The 20,038-nt window shown below is 37.5% G+C and overlaps 1 protein-coding gene across 5 annotated transcripts in view; it reads left to right on the forward strand.

Annotated features, from left to right (window-relative positions):
• rai14 (retinoic acid induced 14) overlaps positions 1–20,038 on the forward strand; it is a 60,144-nt gene that overhangs the window by 37,174 nt on the left and 2,932 nt on the right. For 3 of the 5 annotated variants that reach the window (XM_077232862.1, XM_077232864.1, XM_077232863.1), the window contains 12 exons: positions 836–924; positions 1,033–1,097; positions 4,191–4,248; positions 5,057–5,127; positions 14,350–14,456; positions 14,987–15,174; positions 16,280–16,305; positions 16,687–16,767; positions 16,955–17,044; positions 17,508–17,627; positions 18,071–18,172; positions 18,471–20,009. In XM_077232862.1, coding sequence (XP_077088977.1) covers positions 836–924; positions 1,033–1,097; positions 4,191–4,248; positions 5,057–5,127; positions 14,350–14,456; positions 14,987–15,174; positions 16,280–16,305; positions 16,687–16,767; positions 16,955–17,044; positions 17,508–17,627; positions 18,071–18,172; positions 18,471–20,009 — 2,536 coding nt within the window. The remainder of the gene's footprint in view (positions 1–835; positions 925–1,032; positions 1,098–4,190; positions 4,249–5,056; positions 5,128–14,349; positions 14,457–14,986; positions 15,175–16,279; positions 16,306–16,686; positions 16,768–16,954; positions 17,045–17,507; positions 17,628–18,070; positions 18,173–18,470; positions 20,010–20,038) is intronic. The other 2 variants (XM_077232865.1, XM_077232866.1) reach the window with 2 other exon arrangements.

Here is a 20,038-nt window from a genome sequence, read left to right on the forward strand (position 1 = left end):
GCTTGATTATTTGAGAGTGTTTAGACTGTTTGAGGATTAAAAAAAAAGGAGTGAATGGATTTTATTTTATTTTATGGTGGTGTCCACACACATCAAAGACATATTTATATGTAAACACCATATAAAAGTGAATTTAGCATCCGATGACCCCTTTAAAGAATGCATTAAACTGAGCAAAAGTGACACTAAAGACATTTATAACGTTACAAAATATTTCTATTTCTTTTAAAGATTTTTTTTTTATTCAAAGTTTTAAGATGTTTCCAGATCAGCATATTAGAATGATTTCTGAAGGATCATGTGACCTAAGACTGGAGTAATGGCTGTTTAAAATTCAGCTTTGCCATCACAGGAATAAATTACTTTTTAAAATATATTAAAATAAAAACAGCTATTTTAAAAATGGTTTTTTATTTTTATAAATAGTAATATTTTTAAAATGTAATATTTAACAATATTACAGTTTAATATTTCGGTCATAATATTTCATGTATTTTTGATCAAATAAATGCAGTCTTGGTGAGCATTAGAGACATCTTTCTGAAACAGTAAAAAAAATTGTGCTTGTGTGATTTGTGCTTGACTTGCTACACAGAATGAAAAGAATTGATCTAGTGTCACTCATTTTCACTAGAGTGCTTTACAATTGCCTTAGGACAAGCATATATGCAGACCATGCCATTGACCTACCTTTTAAATTAAAAAGCCCTCTATTTACTGCATATAGGTTACAGGCAAGTTATACATGACATAAAAACTGGCCAAGTGTGAGTGGCATGGCTAATCTGCAACTAAAATTACGTGTTAATGCCACCCCTCCCCCTTTCTTTCTCAGTCTGCATGTAGCAGCCACACAAGGTCAAGCTGAATGCCTTGCTGTCATCCTGGCTCACGGGGCTGATGTTTCTCTGCAGGACGCTTCAGGTCGTTTACAACTAGATCAACATGTTTTCTTTCATTATTTTTACGTTACGGAAGTGTAAATATTTAAAAATGTAAATAACAAGCCTTGTTTCCTTCTCTTCACATCAGGGTTTACTGCTTTACACCTTGCTGCCAAAAACAACCATCCTGAGTGTGCCAAAAAGTTGCTTCAGGTAATATTTTCAATTGATTGTGTATTACAGACTGACCGGATGCTAATGGGAACAACAGCCATGTCCGTTGCCATTGCTGTGTGCCAGCTAAACAAAGGGACCAGATTTTGTTCCTGCAGTTTCGTAAACTAGCAAATCCCACGGCCTCCCTCTGTGAGCTTGGAGAGTGTTGCATGTTTGGATTTGTGTGTGGGCAGGTTGGCATATTCCAAGACTCCCCTCGGTCTGCTGAGGCACCTTCTATTGCATCTCTTTTATCATCATGGATGACTCATTCTCCACTCCATGTGATTCTACTAGAGCTGCACAGATCTGAAATATCCAGAGCCTGTCAGCTGTGTTCACTAATAGATGCCAGAATTGGCTTTGCCAGTATAGTTTAAGGGTGTACTACTAACACTTGGCAATCTGAACCATACTGGAGCACGCTTGACCCCAAAGTCTGGTTCATTTGACTAGTGTGATCGCTCTGTACCATGCCCAGGCACGTTATGCTCAACCGTGCCTTGGCCCGCTTGACGATTTGGGCATGGGCGCGGTACGCATGTAGTGTAATCGTGTAAACTGCACCAGAGCAAGGAACAGCTACTACCTTTGTGTGCACTACTGTCATCATTGCGACAACAAACATCTTTGATTACTACGAGGATGGTACACTTTTTAATTAATAAAGGGTCTGGTTCTCACCTTATTGATGAACATGAATTGTAGTTTGCGTGTAAAGCTGGAAATTCCTCCATCAACTTCAGCTGCCTCCGTAATAATCTTGTAAAAATCCCTTTTCAAATTGTTCCGATATTTTTTCATTAAAGTTTCATTAATGTTACTTTAACAGCTGCACAAAATACATACTGTGGTTTTTCGAGATAAAAAAAGTTTCAAAAACATCCCCTCTCTGCTTTTTCACAAATAGGGTGCCTATTTTTTCATCTAATGCAATGACATCTTAAACACCTTAAAGCTACAATATGTAATTTTTGTCGCCGCTAGGGTCACTAACCTCTTAAAATTACAAAGGCGTAAGTTGATGATGCATAAGCGGAATTATGGAACTCGTCATGCCTTAGGATCTTATAATGTTTATGGATGAGTGAATACATTGCTGTTTTTAACATGACTGTGGTATGAAGCAGGTCGCGATTGCTAATGAGACTCAGATATCAGCGAGTCCCGCGGATATAAAGGAATAAGGACATTTCTTCTATCGAACTACCCACAAGTGCTGAATTAATACAGTGTTCCCGCTACATTCATTCTGCCGTGCTGGCACCAAAAATCATCCCGCCACGGCTGCAGCTTCTCAGTGAGGTCCGATATTGTGCATACTATTGTGTTATTGTTAAGCCCCACTAAAGACATAAAAAACATTGTAAAGCACCATGAAGTTTTCATGCACTATATTCCAAGACTTCTCATTCGATAGCATAATTTGAGGTAAAATAAATATTTAAGTCGTTAAGTTAAAGTTAATTGAAACTCATCTCTCCTCAGTCATTCTCCATTCAGCATTCAAACAGCGCGTCGCGCTCGGTTACAACAGTAACAAGATGATACTCTCTTTAAGATCATTGTTCCCATTATTATACTTTATATAAAGGTCTATGGTTTGCAAAAAATGACTTCATCTTGCTGGAGTTTATTGCGCTTTCTAAATCATATTCCTTTCTCCCGGGTGTCTGTTAGATTACAGCATCGGAGTAGAGAGCTCTATGAATTGTTCTTCTTGCGCACTGTAACTGAAATTTAAAACTGTTAAAAGAAAAGGCTCAATAAACTCTTGCATAGGTATAATACACTAAGCATCAAATATCTCTTCGCAATGTGAAGTGCTGCACGCTGTGACTTCGCGTTGCTTCAAGTGCATCATTCTGCGCACGGGATGCACATAATCGTTTTGCCGCTCTAAACGCCCCCTCCCCCTGGGGAAATGGGCCTGCCACCACAGCTGGAAAAAATCCTAGAGGAAATACTGTAATACTCTCACAGGTCAGTTTATTAGATGAATGAAACTTGTGAGGTAACGCAGCACTGTTTCACTTGGTCTACACTATCACACTAAACTGCATTTGAGTGTGTTGAAAGTTATAATGTTATTCTATGTGTTAGTGTGTCTGTATGAGACTAGTAGTAAGCTAGATCAACATTAGAATAACATACTGATCATATTCTAATTTAGTTTTATCTACATTTGCTCACCTGTCTAATAAAGTATCTGTCAAGTCGAAGTTTGTCACGGACGTGGAGGTCCCGGCATCTCGAAAACGCCACACTGATATTGATCCTCGCTTTAGGTCTCCTTTTGTCCAAAAGTCTGCTTGCCATGATCCATAATGTTTGAACAAAACAACAACAATGTGAGCATGCCGCTAGACGTAACACAGTTGTCCACCTCTGTCGCCATGGTTACTATGGCAGAACGAGCGGAAACCAGGGATAATGCGGATATTATGTCATTGACAGTCGACAAGTGAACCTGGACGAGCCATTATTTAAAATTGGAATTTCTCTGAAATTAAAAATCGTTGGGAACTTTTGGGATATTATAAGTACACAACTGCAGGAAATATATCACACTGTGCAAGTGATTTTTGGATATTCTATTACAAAAATCTTACATATCGTAGCTTTAAGCACAGAATCAGCATATTATAATGATTTCTGAATGACCATGGAGGTTTATTTAGGCATACAAGACAAGTTATTGAAGGATTTAAAATGGACATATGGAATCTCGTTTACATAATAGTAGCAAAACTTGAGGGTTAATAGCTGGCAGTCAGTAATCACATTTAATGGGACATCCACATTAGGCACATTTTTAGGTTTGATTGGCTACTGCAGTCAGGTTTAATATATTACACCTCTCCTTGGATGATGCCCGTCAAATAAATGCCTTGTGCCTGTTCGTCCATGAACTCTGGCCTGACATGCTGCTAAATCTTTAATAGGAGCGCAAATCATTAACTTGCATAGCGTAGCGGTTTTGATTGAAAGGTTGTAATTGGTGTCTAGCAGTGCCTTCTGGGAAGAACATGTCATGGTGGTTTTAGATAATGCGTTTGAAGCAATAATCTAATGCGTTTTATTCTACAGACTAAGTGTGTGGTGGATGCACCTGACAGCTCAGGGAAGATGGCTCTACATCACGCAGGTAAGGTGCAAAATGTCCCTGTTTTAAAGAATATTTTGTTTACTTTAATACTTCTCAACTCAGGAGCTCTTCAAGGACAAGCAACAGGCTTTATCTTCAGTATATCTTGTTTTCTTTCATTACTTTTTGCTTATTAATAGTTTGTTCTGAGTGGTGTTTTGGTGCAAATGTTTTTCAACATTTACCCCACGGCACCGTTATTCCACTCCCAAGCACAAAATCACATGTTATTGTGGACCATTTGCTCCAAATTGCCAGGTAGTGAGGGCAAAGCCAAAGAAAAGCATGTTTTTATTTGTGGATAGACCGCTCACAAAATTGCTCTCCTGCCCATTTCAGTCTGTATAGAAGACAGTGAGGAAAAATCTGACAGTGTTGGCTGTTAATTGAGCCTTTTTGCCAGCTGTGAGGGATTGAACTGGGGTGGGATCGGCCTCGAAGAGCAAGGAGCTTGCAGCCACCTGGAGGTCAGAAGTCTGCTGGCAGGATGTTTTAAGCAAAACATGGTTTCATACGGACTACAAAGCAGAGAAACTGCATTTATGCCAGTCCGCTGCTTGAGAATAATGGCCGTGATTGGTTGAGAACAGGAGACGGTGTGATTTTTAAATGGGGCGCTAATATTTGTTGGGAAATAAGTGGTGTCACACACTATGAGCTGGGTTTTGGTCTCTGTGGGAAAGCTTGAAGTGTTCATAGTAATTAGTCTTTAAAGGGTTTGTTGGCATGCTGTTAAACCCTTGTTTGTGTCTCTGTGGGGATAAAGAACTGCTTCTTATTATCTGTTCTCTCTTTCTCTCTCCCATAGCTGCCAGCGGAAACACGGTGATAGTTCAGCTTCTGTGCGAGCACAAGTGTCACGTCAATCTTGAGGACTCGGTATGTATGAGTCTTATAAGAAATATTTTAACTGCGGTGAAAATGGACTTTGTCTTTCTCTACATGTATCTCAGAACTGCCTGTGGTCTACCTCAAACATGTGCATTGTCAAGGACAACTCCCCAAAGACTCTGTTCTCTGTGGGTTTGAATCCGTGTTCAGCTGCATTGATTTAAATCCCCATGGCACACTTGAGGTCACTGTTACTGGGAGATTGCTTGTCCAAAGTTTTCTTTTGTTCCTTCAAGAGTCTCACAATGCTTCTTTTAAATAGCTTCTGTCTGGTTGATTACAAGAGCGCTGACTAGCAGTACAAAAATAATTTTAATTCTGTACTTACAGGTAGTAAGGGATTTTTTTTCTTTCGTAATTCAGACTACTACAAATATCTCTGGAAAGTTTTGGTATAAAAAACAGGCAGTTTCAATCTATTACAAAAGATCTATTACAAAAGATTACAAAAGATCAAAGTGTTTAATAATATTTTTTTAATTATTTATAAATTATACATATGATTTAATATTTAATATATTATAAATTCCTATTTGTAAACTAAATTACCTCTGGCTCATATTCAATTCAAATTCAAAGTGTGTGAGTCTATGTACATAGAAAATTGTGGTTGGGTAATGTTAGCATCTGCCTAGCATCATGTTAACGTTTAACCATTATCCTAGAGATAAAATAGATATAGTGTTAAATAATTTAAAAAACGCTTTAAAACTTTAGACAACAGAAGAAAAATATTGGCACATCCAAAACCATAATGTTTTGTTTAAAATATTTTTGTAAATGATGACTCTACTAATACTCAAGGTTTTTATCCATTGCCCATCACACTGACCTTACTTACTCCTCTGTGTTGGAAATTCATTAATATGCATCTGCATTATCTGGGCATCTTTAAGAAGTAAACTAATTATTCTTATTCAGCATTAATTGGATGGATTGAGCTGTCCCTGCAGTGTCTGTTCTAATTAATCCACATTTATTCACAAAGATATAAATCCATAATTATTCAAAGTTACCCTTTAATAGTACTGTTATCTATTAAGACCCACAGCGCTATTATCCCAGAGATTAGACTGACTGTGGTGAAGGATGAACAACCCTGATGCATCTCAAGAGAAACATTTCATTCTAATAATGCATCAAATAGCGGTGTTCTGTCAGGGGAGACCGCTGGGAGAGAGGCAACGGCTAAACAACCTGTATGAAGTAGGGATGTCAAGCGATTACATTTTTAAAATTGAATTAATTACATGATGTGCCAATGAATTAATCTAATTAATCGCTAATTAGGGGTGTAACGATTCATTTCGTTTTCTCGATGCATCGATTACAAATCCTGACGATGCATATGCATCGATCTTGAAACATGTATTTCGAATCGTGAATCGTTTATTTCGGTCAATATTCGATTTAAAATGCTAAGAATCGAATAATTTACAATTCTATATCGATTCAGTGCTTTAAAACATATAAACATTAAATGACTACATGCACGAACTGAGGCGTTGTGCGGCGTCATTTCGCGTCCTCACAGCTCTCACATACTCGCTGCACTCTTACCATCTTTCACTGGAATTCGCTCGCGCTCGGTCCCATATAGCTCTCATCTACAGTTTTTTGAGCAGTCCATGTTTGAGCTGTCCTCAGGACAGCCATTGGTGTTCACATGAGCAGATGACAGCTCTCTATCGAGAAAGCAAGCCATTGATAAAGCTGCCATATCATTGCGCGGGCACTGCTATGAAACACACGCCGCTTGCGTGGAAACGTCACCGTTATTTTCTTTAAGATAAGATACTGAAGTTTTACGGAAATGGGTCATACCCGTCCTGAGCAGTTAAAGTAAAACCCCACTTATTCAAGGGTGCGCATTTATTACATGGAAAGAGAAAACGTATAATAGGTGTCTAAAACGCACACGCTTCCGATTAATCATGAATGATGAATGAAATGTAACTTAATGTCGTTAAACTGAACTGATGAAATAACTACAACATTAATTACACTGAAATAAGAGCGCGTGGTTTATCCATCAATCAGATGCGCATTAAAGTTGCATTCGTAATCGTTACTATAGCACAAGTAGACACCCGGCACGTTTTCTTTCAGAACCACAAGGAAAATGTTCAGTCGGATAAAGAGAACAAAGAGTAGCTATTCCATGAGGAAACGTTAGTTAAGGTTTAGTTGGGAAAGTTCATGGTATTTTTAGTCTCACAATGCAAGGATGTTTAATGTGCCAGGAACACTTTAAGTTTGTGTTCCTACAAAATAGTTAGCATGATGAACTAATTATACTTTTAAAGCCTTTTTAAATCTTGGTTTACATTTTTACAAATGCTAATTTATAGGCTTTGGAAATATTTTTTATAATAATAGATTCATTAAAAACTAACATGAACTAACGTTAACAATAGACAAAATGTCGTTAATTTTGACCCTGACTAAGACCCATTGGGGGAAGCATTTAAATAATCCTATGAATGTATATAAAAAATAAGAATCGAATCGAATTATTCAAATCGCATCGAATTTTAATGTGAATCGCATTGAATCAAATCTTTCTGAATTTGCAAAATTCGTTCTTGAATCGAATCGAAAACCTATGAATCGTGAATCGAATCGATTCGCTGCCTACCCAAAGATTCACAGCCCTATCGCTAATTAATCGCACATCAAATTTGGCTGTGAAATTACCCCCAAAAGATTATTTAAAGTCATTATTGTGTTAAATGAGTAAAGCATTAAATTTGGTTGAACGTGGAGGTCCCGGCATCTTGAAAACGCCACGCTGATATTGATCCTCGTTTTAGGTCTCCTTTTGTCCAAAAGTCTGCTTGCCATGATCCATAATGTTTGAACAAAACAACAACAACGTGAGCATGCCGCTAGACGTAACACAGTTGTCCACCTCTGTCGAATGTATAGCAGTACAAAAATAATTTAAATTCTGTACTTACAGGTAGTAAGGGATTTTTTTTCTTTCGTAATTCAGACTACTACAAATATCTCTGGAATGTTTTGGTATAAAAACATTTAGATTGAGGCAGTTTCAATCTATTACAAAAGATCAAAGTGTTTAATAATATTTTTTAAATTATTTATAAATTATACATATGAATCAATATTTAATATATTATAAATTCCTATTTGTAAACTAAATTACCTCTGGCTCATATTCAATTCAAATTCAAAGTGTGTGAGTCTATGTACATAGAAAATTGTGGTAGGGTAATGTTAGCATCTGCCTAGCATCATGTTAACGTTTAACCATTATCCTAGAGATAAACTAGATATAGTGTTAAATAATTTAAAAAACGCTTTAAAACTTTAGACAACAGAAGAAAAATATTGGCACATCCAAAACCATAATGTTTTGTTTAAAATGTTTTTGTAAATGATGACTCTACTAATACTCAAGGTTTTTATCCATTGCCCATCACACTGACCTTACTTACTCCTCTGTGTTGGAAATTCATTAATATGCATCTGCATTATCTGGGCATCTTTAAGAAGTAAACTAATTATTCTTATTCAGCATTAATTGGATGGATTGAGCTGTCCCTGCAGTGTCTGTTCTAATTAATCCACATTTATTCACAAAGATATAAATCTATAATTATTCACAGTTACCCTTTAATAGTACTGTTATCTGTTAAGACCCACAACGCTATTATCCCAGAGATTAGACTGACTGTGGTGAAGGATGAACAACCCTGATGCATCTCAAGAGAAACATTTCATTCTAATAATGCATCAAATAGCGGTGTTCTGTCAGGGGAGACCGCTGGGAGAGAGGCAACGCCTAAACAACCTGTATGAAGTAGGGCTGTCAAGCGATTACATTTTTAAAATTGAATTAATTACATGATATGCCAATGAATTAATCTAATTAATCGCACATCAATTTTGGCTGTGAAATTACCCCCAAAAGATTATTTAAAGATTATTACCCCTCAGGTAAGATTATTCATTATTGTGTTAAATGAGTAAAGCATTAAATTTCAAAAAAGTAGATTTAGAAGTATACATTTTATTTGATTCAACATAAAATGTATTACACATAACTTTAAGGCTATTAAGGGCCTCTTTTTTTTCATCATTTTTTTTTCAGATGCTGCCTCTGAACTGGTATATTGATATATTTACAAACCATAACAGTTTGGTTACCAACATTCTTCAAAATGTCGTTTTAAACCTGTATCACTTTTTCATCTGTGAAACATTAAAGAATATATAAGTTAATAGTCATTGAATCATTAATTCATTCAAACAGCTAATTCTTTCAGGAATTAAGTAAATGTGACCCTGGACCACAAAACCAGTCATATGGGTTAAAAAAATGTGAACTGATTAAATTTATACAACAAAGCTGAATAAATAATCTTTCCATTGATGTATGGTTTGTTAGGATTGGACAATATTTGGTCGAGATACAACCAATTGAAAATCTGGAATCTGAGGGTGCAAAAAAATCGAAACATTGAAAAAATTGCCTTTAAAGTTGTCCATTTATAATCGTGGTTGTGCTGCATTCACTCACAAAAATAAATGTTTTATTTATTCACGGTAGGAAATTTACAAAATATCTTCATGGAGCATGATCTTTACCTAATATACTAATGATTTTTGGCATAAAAGAAAAATCAATAATTTTGACCCACACATGGTTTTGTGATCCAGGGTCACAAATGGTTCTCTTTATGAATGGGCCATTGAATCATTGGTTCACCCGATTGATTCGCTCATTACGTTAATTCAATCAGAAAAGAAACGCTGACTTGAAGTGGTGCTGCACAGACCGATTGGTGTATGATTTTGAAGTACCGCAAGACAAATTCAAAAGCATACCGAGCCGCCTGCTCCCTTATCACTCTCGCTGTACTTACTGTTTCTCTCGAAGATGCACAACAATTCTGCTGTGTCTAATGATTTATAATGAGCTGCTTTGTTAAGACAACAGATGCATAACTTGCTATTAGTATTAGTAAAGTATTTTTATCCATTTTTGCATGTAGCAGAACAGAATTCATTTTGCATAAGATCCCAAACCTCTTTTACGTACATCAAAAGCATGTCTTTTTCATAAACTTTGACTTAACCACTGTGCCTGTCTGCTAGATAAACAGCCTTTGTCTACCATGTGACATTATCACCTATTCTCTAATTCACACATCTCAGTTGTCATAATGTTAGCATGCACCTCCAATAAAATGAACCATTTTTCTCTTTTCAAGCTGTATATTACTGAGAGACAGAGGGCCGGTGTGGGAGGCAACGAACCCTCAAGCTGTGGCTCTCTCATTTAAACAACCATGACTAAAGAGCTTCAGCAGTCAGAAAGGAGAGAGAGAGAGAGAGAGAGAGAGAGAGAGAGAGAGAAAGTCAAAAGTAGATGTGAATCAGAGGCTGCTTCTGCTTACGGTCACTGATTATCCATCATCGTCATCCTCTGAGGCAAGCTTGGCACATTCATGCCCACTCAGCCCATTGCTTTGAACATGCGGAAATACCTGCTCTCTCTGCTAAATTATTAAGCGTAGCCCAACTAATGTCGCAATAGCATTCTGGGCTCAAGCACAAATGATTGAGCTTTGATGTCCACTCAGAAAACACTGGGCCTAATTTTTCGAAACTAGGCTGTTAGTAATGAACGCGTCCAGTGAGGTGTGCCTTTTTTCTTTTTTTCATTTAAACTCATCTTGGAGTTTGCCTTTGAGCTCGTAAATGGATGAAAATCCTTCATCCACCAACAGCTTAGCAAAAGCCACTCTTTCTAATTTAGAAAACTCACACCTGGTTCTTTCCCTCTTATTTTCCCTTGCAGCATATGGGATGCTCATATCCTCAGGAGCATATGGCAAGTTTGTGCACAGATTTTTAATTTACACTACAAAAATATGTTTACATTTTAACAGGATAGTTCAACCAAAAAAGGCTGTTCGGTTATCATTTACTCTTTCTCATGTCATTGCGAACTCATATGACTTCATTTTGAGGGCTCCTTTTCATGTGTTTTTAATGAACAGGAACTGACACACAAAATCACCTCAAAACACATTGTGTGAAAAATTGCCTTGTTTGCTTTGCGTTTCACAGAGAAAAGAAAGTCTTACGGGTTTTATCTTAAGTTTTTTTTTTTTAAATGTCCCTTTGAGGGTACTGCCAAAGTGACAAACTGTTGTACCTCTAAAGCAGGGGTTCTCAAAGTTTTCATAGGTGAGGGCCAATTTAGTAACCCAACATTGAACTGAGGGCCGCCAAAGGGGCGGGGGAGAAAAAGAAAAAAAAACTGAAAAGAAAATCCCATTTGAAATAATTTTAATGACCAGATTGCATCTCTACAGTTTACATTTATTGCAATAAACACATTTTAATTCATAACTGAGGCAAAACCTGGCGAGTTTTTTTTTTAACAGAAACTTTTAAAATAGAAGCTTACCAAACAAGTCATCATCATTCATATCTATCATTGCCTGTCAGTCGCGTTTCCATTATTGCAGATTTGCGCAAATGTTTTGCGCTATTATTATCTATTTTTTTAACCCGTAACTGAAAAACAAAAAAATTAACGGTTGTTGTCTTTTTAAAACGCAAAGTTGAACACCAAAATTTTTATTTGAACTGGCAACACCAACTGCTGCACAAAAAAGTAAATATTCGACAGACTTTTTCAGATTTTTGTTTAAATTACTTTTTTCCTCTTTATTAAACATTTAAAATATTCACAAATTAATATGGAAAACATGTCGATTTTACTGGTTTTCTAAGGCTAAATTAGAACCTGGAATTTATATTTTTCCCGCAGTGCTGAATGAGAAGAGCCATATAGGCTATAGCCTGTGTCTCTGGAACCACAGCCCACAGAAAGGTGATTTATAGGTGAGTTATAGGCGAATGATAATAAATGTGTCTGAAAAAACAGCAAGGCATTTTAATTGTTTATTAATTATTGTTTTCTAAGTGTCGGCTAAAAACATATCTCTTATCTCCGCTGTTAAGCAGATGCGCTTTTAGAGAGAAATGCACCTTTCATACGGATTACATAATCAGAAGGTATTAGCTTTCGATTCGAATTTGTTTAAAAGTGGACATTTCAAGCCTACATAGGCTATATTTTGTTTCAGTTATTGTGCTCCAGTTCACGGAGATCATGAAAGCGCGTAGGCTAGCTACTGATTGTTTTATTTTATTTTACAAAAGCACAATGTTTTCTTGTTATTATGAGTTTACACAAATAAAAGAAGTTGCGAATAATGTATTATTATTTTCTGTATAACCAGAAATGATAGAGTATTTTAAGTTGTCTCCACTGTTGATAGGAAAATGCAAGTGTTCGCGCCGGCGAAAAATTTGACAGGTAATGGAAACGCGGCTATTAATAAGCTTGTCATTAAATCACACTGAATATTGATTACTTGGTCAACATACCCTTTTAAATTGCAATGGGATTTGTGGTGCTGTTTTCGGCCGCTAAACACCGCTAATTTTTTCAAAGCAATGTAGGCAGTTTTAACAGTTTTACAGATGTTTTTCAGATGTTATCGCGGGCCGCCAGAAATGTCGGCCCGCGGGCCGCACTTTGAGAACCTATGCTCTAAAGGTATAGAGTTTGCGTATTTCCTTTTGTGATTGCAACAGCTTAAGATCTCCTAGCTTGAAGAAATTAATATTGAGGACATTTACAGGCTTTCTTTGAGCAACACCTTATAAAATGGTTTGTTAGATACAATGTTTTCTCAAAACCTGTTTTACGTTAAGACTGATGAATGTATATTCCTCATTATGTAAACAAATCAATCAATTCTGCTACAATCATGCTAATGTTTCTATTACAGTGACCCAGCCATTGGAAAATTGGCTCAGTTGTGAATGCCCATGAGGTATATGTTGTAAACAGACTTTCTCCACTGCAGCCTTGTGCTGTGTTTATCAGTGCTGGATGCAGTTAGAAACCAATTAATTGGGTTTGTTGTGGTTTGCTATCTGAAGAAAATGTATTTAACTTAAAAGCCTTGTGAATTATGTTTTGAACAATTATGTTATCACCATAATTTGCCTTGAAAATGTAATTTAACTTAAAGGGCACTTCCAGAATGTTCAAAAAAAATTAGTCTTGATGGGATGTGTAATAGCTAAACAAAATAGGCAATTATTTCATCACTCATATATATCGGGCATAAAGATGTTCCTGTTATTATAAACTGTAGTTATAACATTAATTGATCTTCCAGATATATTAAATGTTAGCTTGTTAAATTTAATCTTGTCTTGGCTCTTCAGTGCATGCCAGGGAAGTAACCAGCCTGAGCATACAGTGAGTAGGATTATATTTAATCATTTCATTTTCTTAGCTTGATGCCATATGAGCTCAAATCACCCCCTGGACTGCTATGACTAAGCTTTTGCCAGCTAAGATGCTAATTGAAAAACATCTAAAGAGGAATTTAAACCTTTTTTATACCACAAACATGCACAAGCTTTAAGATCCTATGCATAAAGGTTGTGTCTGTACCATAAATTAGCATCAACACAGTCTCAGTTTTCTCACACTTCCCAGGGAAAAACCGCACCATGTTGTGAGCTCCCACAGAAAGTCTAGATCTGCACTTCTTGCTTCCTGAAGAAAAAAAACCTTTGATGCTTTTCTCTATAAATAATTGAAATATATCATAACGTCAGTAGAATTGAAAACACGATGTAGTTAATAATGTTTTGCATGCACAGAAACATCTTTTTTATTGTTTTTGTAGTAGTAGTTTTAACTGAGAAAGCTTAAATGCATTGAAGTGCTGTACAGAGTTGTGGTGTAATTTTCAGGTTGCAGCTCAAATTCAGCTTTGTCATCCTAAATGTGCTTTTGATGAGGTGTCAGGTTCTCTCGCTCTGGAATAATTGGCCGAACCCCCTGTGACCTCTGGGGTCGCTTGCAGGAGGCGTTGAGCTCTGTGAGAAGATTGTTTGCCCAAGGATATTAGGAAAAGAAGGGGGAAAAGTTCACCTGTGTACTTTAATTTCATGTAGATTTTAATGCATCAGGTTTTACTTCTGTTGATATTAGATGTCTGAATCTCTATTACATTTTGATGATAATTCAGTGTCTTCAATGTCTCACTTCCACTTGTCTATTCCTATAACGTAGCCTCTTAACATGAAGAGGATGGTATTTGAAGGAAAATGATGTTGATTTAAAGCTCTTTTTCCATTTAGGATGGCTTGACACCCCTGCTTTTGTCAGCTAGACATGCACACGCAGAGGTCTGCCGGAGCTTATTGGACTGGGGTGCTGACATCAATGCTAGAGACAAAAATGGCAGGTATGTTTCTGGTTATCAGTCATGATATTGAGAGACTGCTAAAAAATTAAAGTTTTCCATTTAAACATTACGCCCTGCTATCATAAAGTGTCAAGCGAGCTGAGTAAACTTAATTAGAATGCTAACAGCGCAACTAAGCTGTGCATAACATAATCCATTTTTAGATGGAACACATCTAACACATTTGTTTTGTTTTTGAAAAGTATTTTATGGTCACCAAGGCTGAATTTGTTTGATGAAAAATATTCCTGTGATGGCAAAGCTGAATTTTCAGCAGCCATTACTCCAGTCTTTCAGAATCTGTCAGAAATTATTCTAATAAGCTGCTTTGGTGCTCAAGAAACGTTTCTTAAATATTTTCTTTTTTCAAAATTCTTTGTTTAATGGAATGTCCGAAATGTTAAATTTTTATGTGAAATAGAAATCTTTTGTCTTTGCTCTAAATGTCATTACTGTCGCTTTTGATAAATTTTATTTGTACTCGCTAAATAAAAGTATTAATAAAAAAAAAACATCCATTATCCATTCAGAACCGCAGTGATGATGGCCAGTGAGAGCAGCTGTCCGGCCGCTGTCGAGTTTCTGGTGCAGAGGGGAGCTGACCTGCACATGGTGGACTCGCTTGGCCACGACGTGCTCCATTACACCAAACTGTCTGGCAGCAGCGAGGTCCGAACCATTCTCAACAATGCCCTCCACAGACAGCAGTCGGAATCAGGTAATTTAAAAGTGAATATCAGTGTGATGTCAATTTAAACAATTTAGCTTTGAAGTTGTCATTTCAGATTATGATTAAAATATAAATGGTCATACTTTACAGGTACATTCCTCTTTATGATGCTTAAAGTCACCATGAAATCAAAATGGACAATTTTGGGGGGAATATTGCAGTATTTACTATAAATAATTGATCCGTGCACATACAATTTTTTTTTTAAATCATGTGCCCTCATATTCTTTATTCAAAATACCGTCGCTGGGGACATGTTTAATGGTGCGATCAACCCTAAATTTTTTCTTGTTTAAACAGCTGTTTCACTCGAATATACATCACAATAGGGAATAAAAGACTAACGCGACTTCCATTTCATGACGACTTTAATTCTAGTGCTGAATAATACTAATGAAATACATGTATTTGACATCTATTGGTTTTGTGGAGCTGCGTATAATTCCGCGTAGTTATTTGTTTTTACGATTACTAGCATGTAGTAATGTGTATCATCAGCATTATAATGTAAAGTGTTCCTGTTCTATAATAACCAAAAGACCTTACACTCAAAAGTGAAGAACATTAATGGATTTCTTCACATACTGTTGCAAGAACTGTTGTTTGCTTAAGCAGTTTCACACAAGCTAGAGTGCTGTTGTACTGAATAATCACATCAGTGCAGCTGTGATTTGGCTGTAAGCACGAGACAGCTGTTGTTGAATTTAAAATATACACTGGGATACACTGAGGAAAGCTTGAGTGCCGAAATGTCAGTTTTCCCTCCAATGGCATTTAATAAAAGAAACCATTTGATAATGTTTGTGCATGCATCATCACCTTAAATGTTAAGTTCTGTTTTCTTTTTTGTCCTCAATTTACACACAGCTTATTGGATCAACATTGCCATCTAGTGGCATTTTATTTTTTTAAACCTCATGCTTTCACACATCCAACTTTTTGCAAAATTTCTCAGATCTGCTTGTGACATAATTAAAAAAGGAAAGATTAAGACAGAATAACTAATGTTAGCACCAGGCAATGACATGCTATTTTAATTTCCCCCTCTTAACCACACTCCATGTTTTCCCTTCCTGTATCTTTGCATGAGCAGATAAGAATTCGACAAGAACCCCTCAGGTAAGCAAGTTAATTTTCATTTCATTCATTTTCATCCCCTTAGACTTTGATGGTTTTCTCATTTTTTGATTGACAGAACCTGCAAAGTTTCTCCATAGACAATTTAAATTCACATTTTAACTGAATGCTTAGTTCACTTGGAATAGTACCTCAAGCCAGGAGGTTTGATTGAATATTCCTTTATTTTTACATTTAACAAACATTCCCACAATGCACTTTTAGAAACCTGCACTGGCATTTGCCTCACCCTTTAGTGATAGTCTTCTTTTCCCAAACTAAGTGTGCAGTGTTTATTTCACTAACCACTTAAACACTTTACTTCGTCTTTCTCTCTCTCTCTCTCTCTTTTTGCCACTCTCCTTATCACACACACAATCTCAGCATGGTCAAAAGTTAAATGAGGACAGAAGCTCAACTCCCAAAAAGAGAAAAGCACCTCCTCCTCCCATTAGCCCGATCCAGGTAAAGGCACACAGTGCTGAATCTGTAATCGGTAATGATCTCTGCACTTTCTAAAAGCTTTAGACGCAATTCTTTATATAATTACTTCTGAATATTCATCTGATAACAATTTTTCTGTATCCATATGGGCTCTTAATGTCTCTATGCTTAGTCTCACATTTACTCTCTCCTTTGTCTTATTTTTCAGTTGGCTGGTACAATCTCACCACCTTATTTTACTCCAACTGATACTCCTTTGTCCAGCAAAAGTGATTCATCCAAAAGATTCAATTACAAGGTAAAATATGAAAAGAGCATTAAGGGGTATCAGTATTAATAACATTCTGTATATAAAGTATGTACCGGTATGTATAAATCAAGAAAATATTTATTATAATATTGAGTGTAATCATTTATGCCTTATTATTTATTATAATATTGATAACAATAAAAATATAAATAAAAATATCCTAAAAAATTATTTTGTAACTAGTTTAAAGAAAAATACTTTTCACATTACTTATTGGCTGTCTCAAAGCTTAGTCACTGCCTACCAAATTTTACCAAATACCATTTGAACATGCCTGTAATGCCCAAAATGCTGTCTAGGTAGACCGCTTATTAGGTTTTGAAATATTGTCTGCGGTGAAGAAAAAAAACACCTGTGTTAGATAGCTAATCCATAGGCATGTTGCGGTTATATTTTGTCCATCATTTAATGACCTGATTAACTGGAAGATCTTCTCTTCCTGTCTGTTGAGGAGGAGGAGCTGAAAAGTACTGTACTGAAGGATGAGATCGAGAAATTGCATGAGGAAAAGAGCATGCTGCTCGAGACCATTGAAGATCTGAAGCAGATTGTGGAGCAGACTGAGCCCAAGGCGAGTACCGCACAGGCCTTTAATATTCCTTCATGTGGCAGCTGCTTTGATCTTCAGCCACTTTTGCTCTCTGGAACCCATTTTAACAGCTGTATTTTTTACTGGCCCTGGCCAGGTGAAGGACCTTGCTTTAGGGGACACAAAAGCAGACTTCTCATCCACACCACCAGTCTCGGCTTCAAACTTGCGGATGAGTTTTGTTTAAGTTTGTGCACTCTGTTTGAATTTCGACTATTGACGCAAACCTGTGGGTCTTTTTTACGTGACCTTACAGAGTCTTGAGTAAGCATTGAAAACCTCAAAATCCAGAGACACTATGTTTTGTGTTCAGTAAGGAATCGTAAGGAATCAGTTTGTCGGTGTCAAGTGAGATTTTGATGTCTAAACCCCAATAAAAAGGATATTGTAAAATAATCTCTTGATGTCCTCCTGTTTTGAAACAGATGGAGCAGTCTGAGAATGCAAATTTGTCGTTGATTGTAGCCTTGCAAGCAAAGATAGCCTCTCTCTCCCTGGAAAACCAGCAGCTTGCCCAAATAATAAAGGTAACTCGCTGTAAAAAAGTCACCTTAAAGCTGAAATGTGAATTTATTTTCTGTAAAAAAAAAGTTGTCGGTTACCTTCTTTTTGAGCAAGTATTGCCATGGCGTGCCAGTCATTGCCATGTCAAACAGTCAGTGGCCTGAGTTTGGGGCAGTACTGCCTGTATACATTTTTACAAATCTGTTTGGTGGTTGGAAATTGCACAAAGCACTTTTAAGTAATGAGTATTTGGAAATAAAGATGTGCATTGCAGGTCATTATCTTGATTTTAAAGAACATTTATCTTTTCTCACCGAACAGAAACGTCCAGCTCCTCAAGGAGAGGAAGGCCATGGAAATTCCCGTCCAAACAGCATCGAATCCAATGCCTCGTACCACTCCACCCGTGCTGATTTTGAGCTCTCCAGCGATGTGCACATCCACACGGATGAAGAGGATCTTTCAGAGATGTCTGGTCTGGACATTAGCAGTTCCTCAAACAAACATGAGATGGAGGAGGATGTGAGGTTGAGTACAGATAAAGAAACCGGACTTCTACGGGATGCGCTGGAGAATCTGCAGGCCAAACTTCTAGAGTCCAGAATGGAAAACCACTCCCTTCAGGCCAGACTCAACACTGACTTCGAGAAAATTGAAGTTGCATCTAAAAGCATGGATGAAGATACTCAAAAATACCAAGAACCTTTGCAAGAGTTACAGCTAAGGGGAGATACTGTGAGTCCACAAGAGGACAATGTGGTGCAGAAGTTTCAGTATTTGAAAAGCTGCCTGGAGCAGGAGGTCAAAGAACTGAAGGGAAAATTGGCCAGGTCGCTGGAGGAGCAAAAGCAAGATGCTTGTTTGATAAGGGATCTTCAGGCTCAGCTCAAAAGTGTCAGCCTATCTGAAGTTGAGCGTCAAGAACTAAAGAACACCTACAACGTTCTGGTGGAAAACATCAACCAGGAGAAGAAACTGTTGATTGAGAGGTACAAAGAGTCTCAAGAGGAGATCAAGATGCTCCAGGAGGCCCTTCGTGGCACTGTGCCAGTGGAGGCTGCTGCCAAAGACTTCGAGGAGATGAAGGCAGAGCTTGGCGAGATTATCGATGGGCTGCAGCGGCGGCTTTTGGAGCTCTCAAAGTCATACAGTGAGGCCAAAAGCGAGCTTAGCGCTGCCCGCAACCAGCTGCAGGCCAAAGAATCAGAGCCTAAGGACAAGGCAGATGTGGCCTGTGTCACCAAGGAGGAGCATGAGCAGAGAATTCAAGAGCTGACATTCAAGATGAAGGACATGCAGAACGTTGTGAAGGAAACTGAGGCTAAGCATCAAGCGGCGCTAAAAGAAATAGCCCAGGTTAAACAAGATGCCGAAAACCAGGCTCAATCGTCTGTAGCCATTGCAGACCACACACAGGTCGTGGCATCCTTGGGGAACGCTATCAAGAACCTAGAGTTGGAAGTTGAAGTTCTTAAAGAGCAGCTCGCCCAGAAGACCTTGCAGGTGGACGCTTTGCAGAACAGACTGACAGTTGAGAAGGATGTAACTCCAGATGATTCATTATCCCGGCTGGAATATGAGCAGATGAGGGATACGCTGGAGGGTGAGATAAGTCATCTGAACCACCTACTGAAGGATGCTCTCAGGAAACAGGATGAGATGGCCCTGGAGGTGACCACTGCTTGGCAGGAGGTGAGGGACGGCAGGAATGAGAGAGAAGCGGCGCAGGAGCTGGCGGTTTGCAGGGAGCAAGAGTGCAATGCATTGAATACCAGGTACAAGGAGGCTCAGGATATCATTGTCCAGCTGAGGAAGCAGGTTGAGACCCATGTTATCTCCGAGAGAGAGAAGAATAAAAAGGTGCTGATTCTCTCACACACAGTTCTGTC

The sequence above is a fragment of the Siphateles boraxobius genome, unplaced genomic scaffold (genome assembly GCF_051911475.1).
Source record: "Siphateles boraxobius isolate OS27281-9 unplaced genomic scaffold, OSU_SipBor_1 18, whole genome shotgun sequence".
Taxonomy (NCBI): domain Eukaryota; kingdom Metazoa; phylum Chordata; class Actinopteri; order Cypriniformes; family Leuciscidae; genus Siphateles; species Siphateles boraxobius.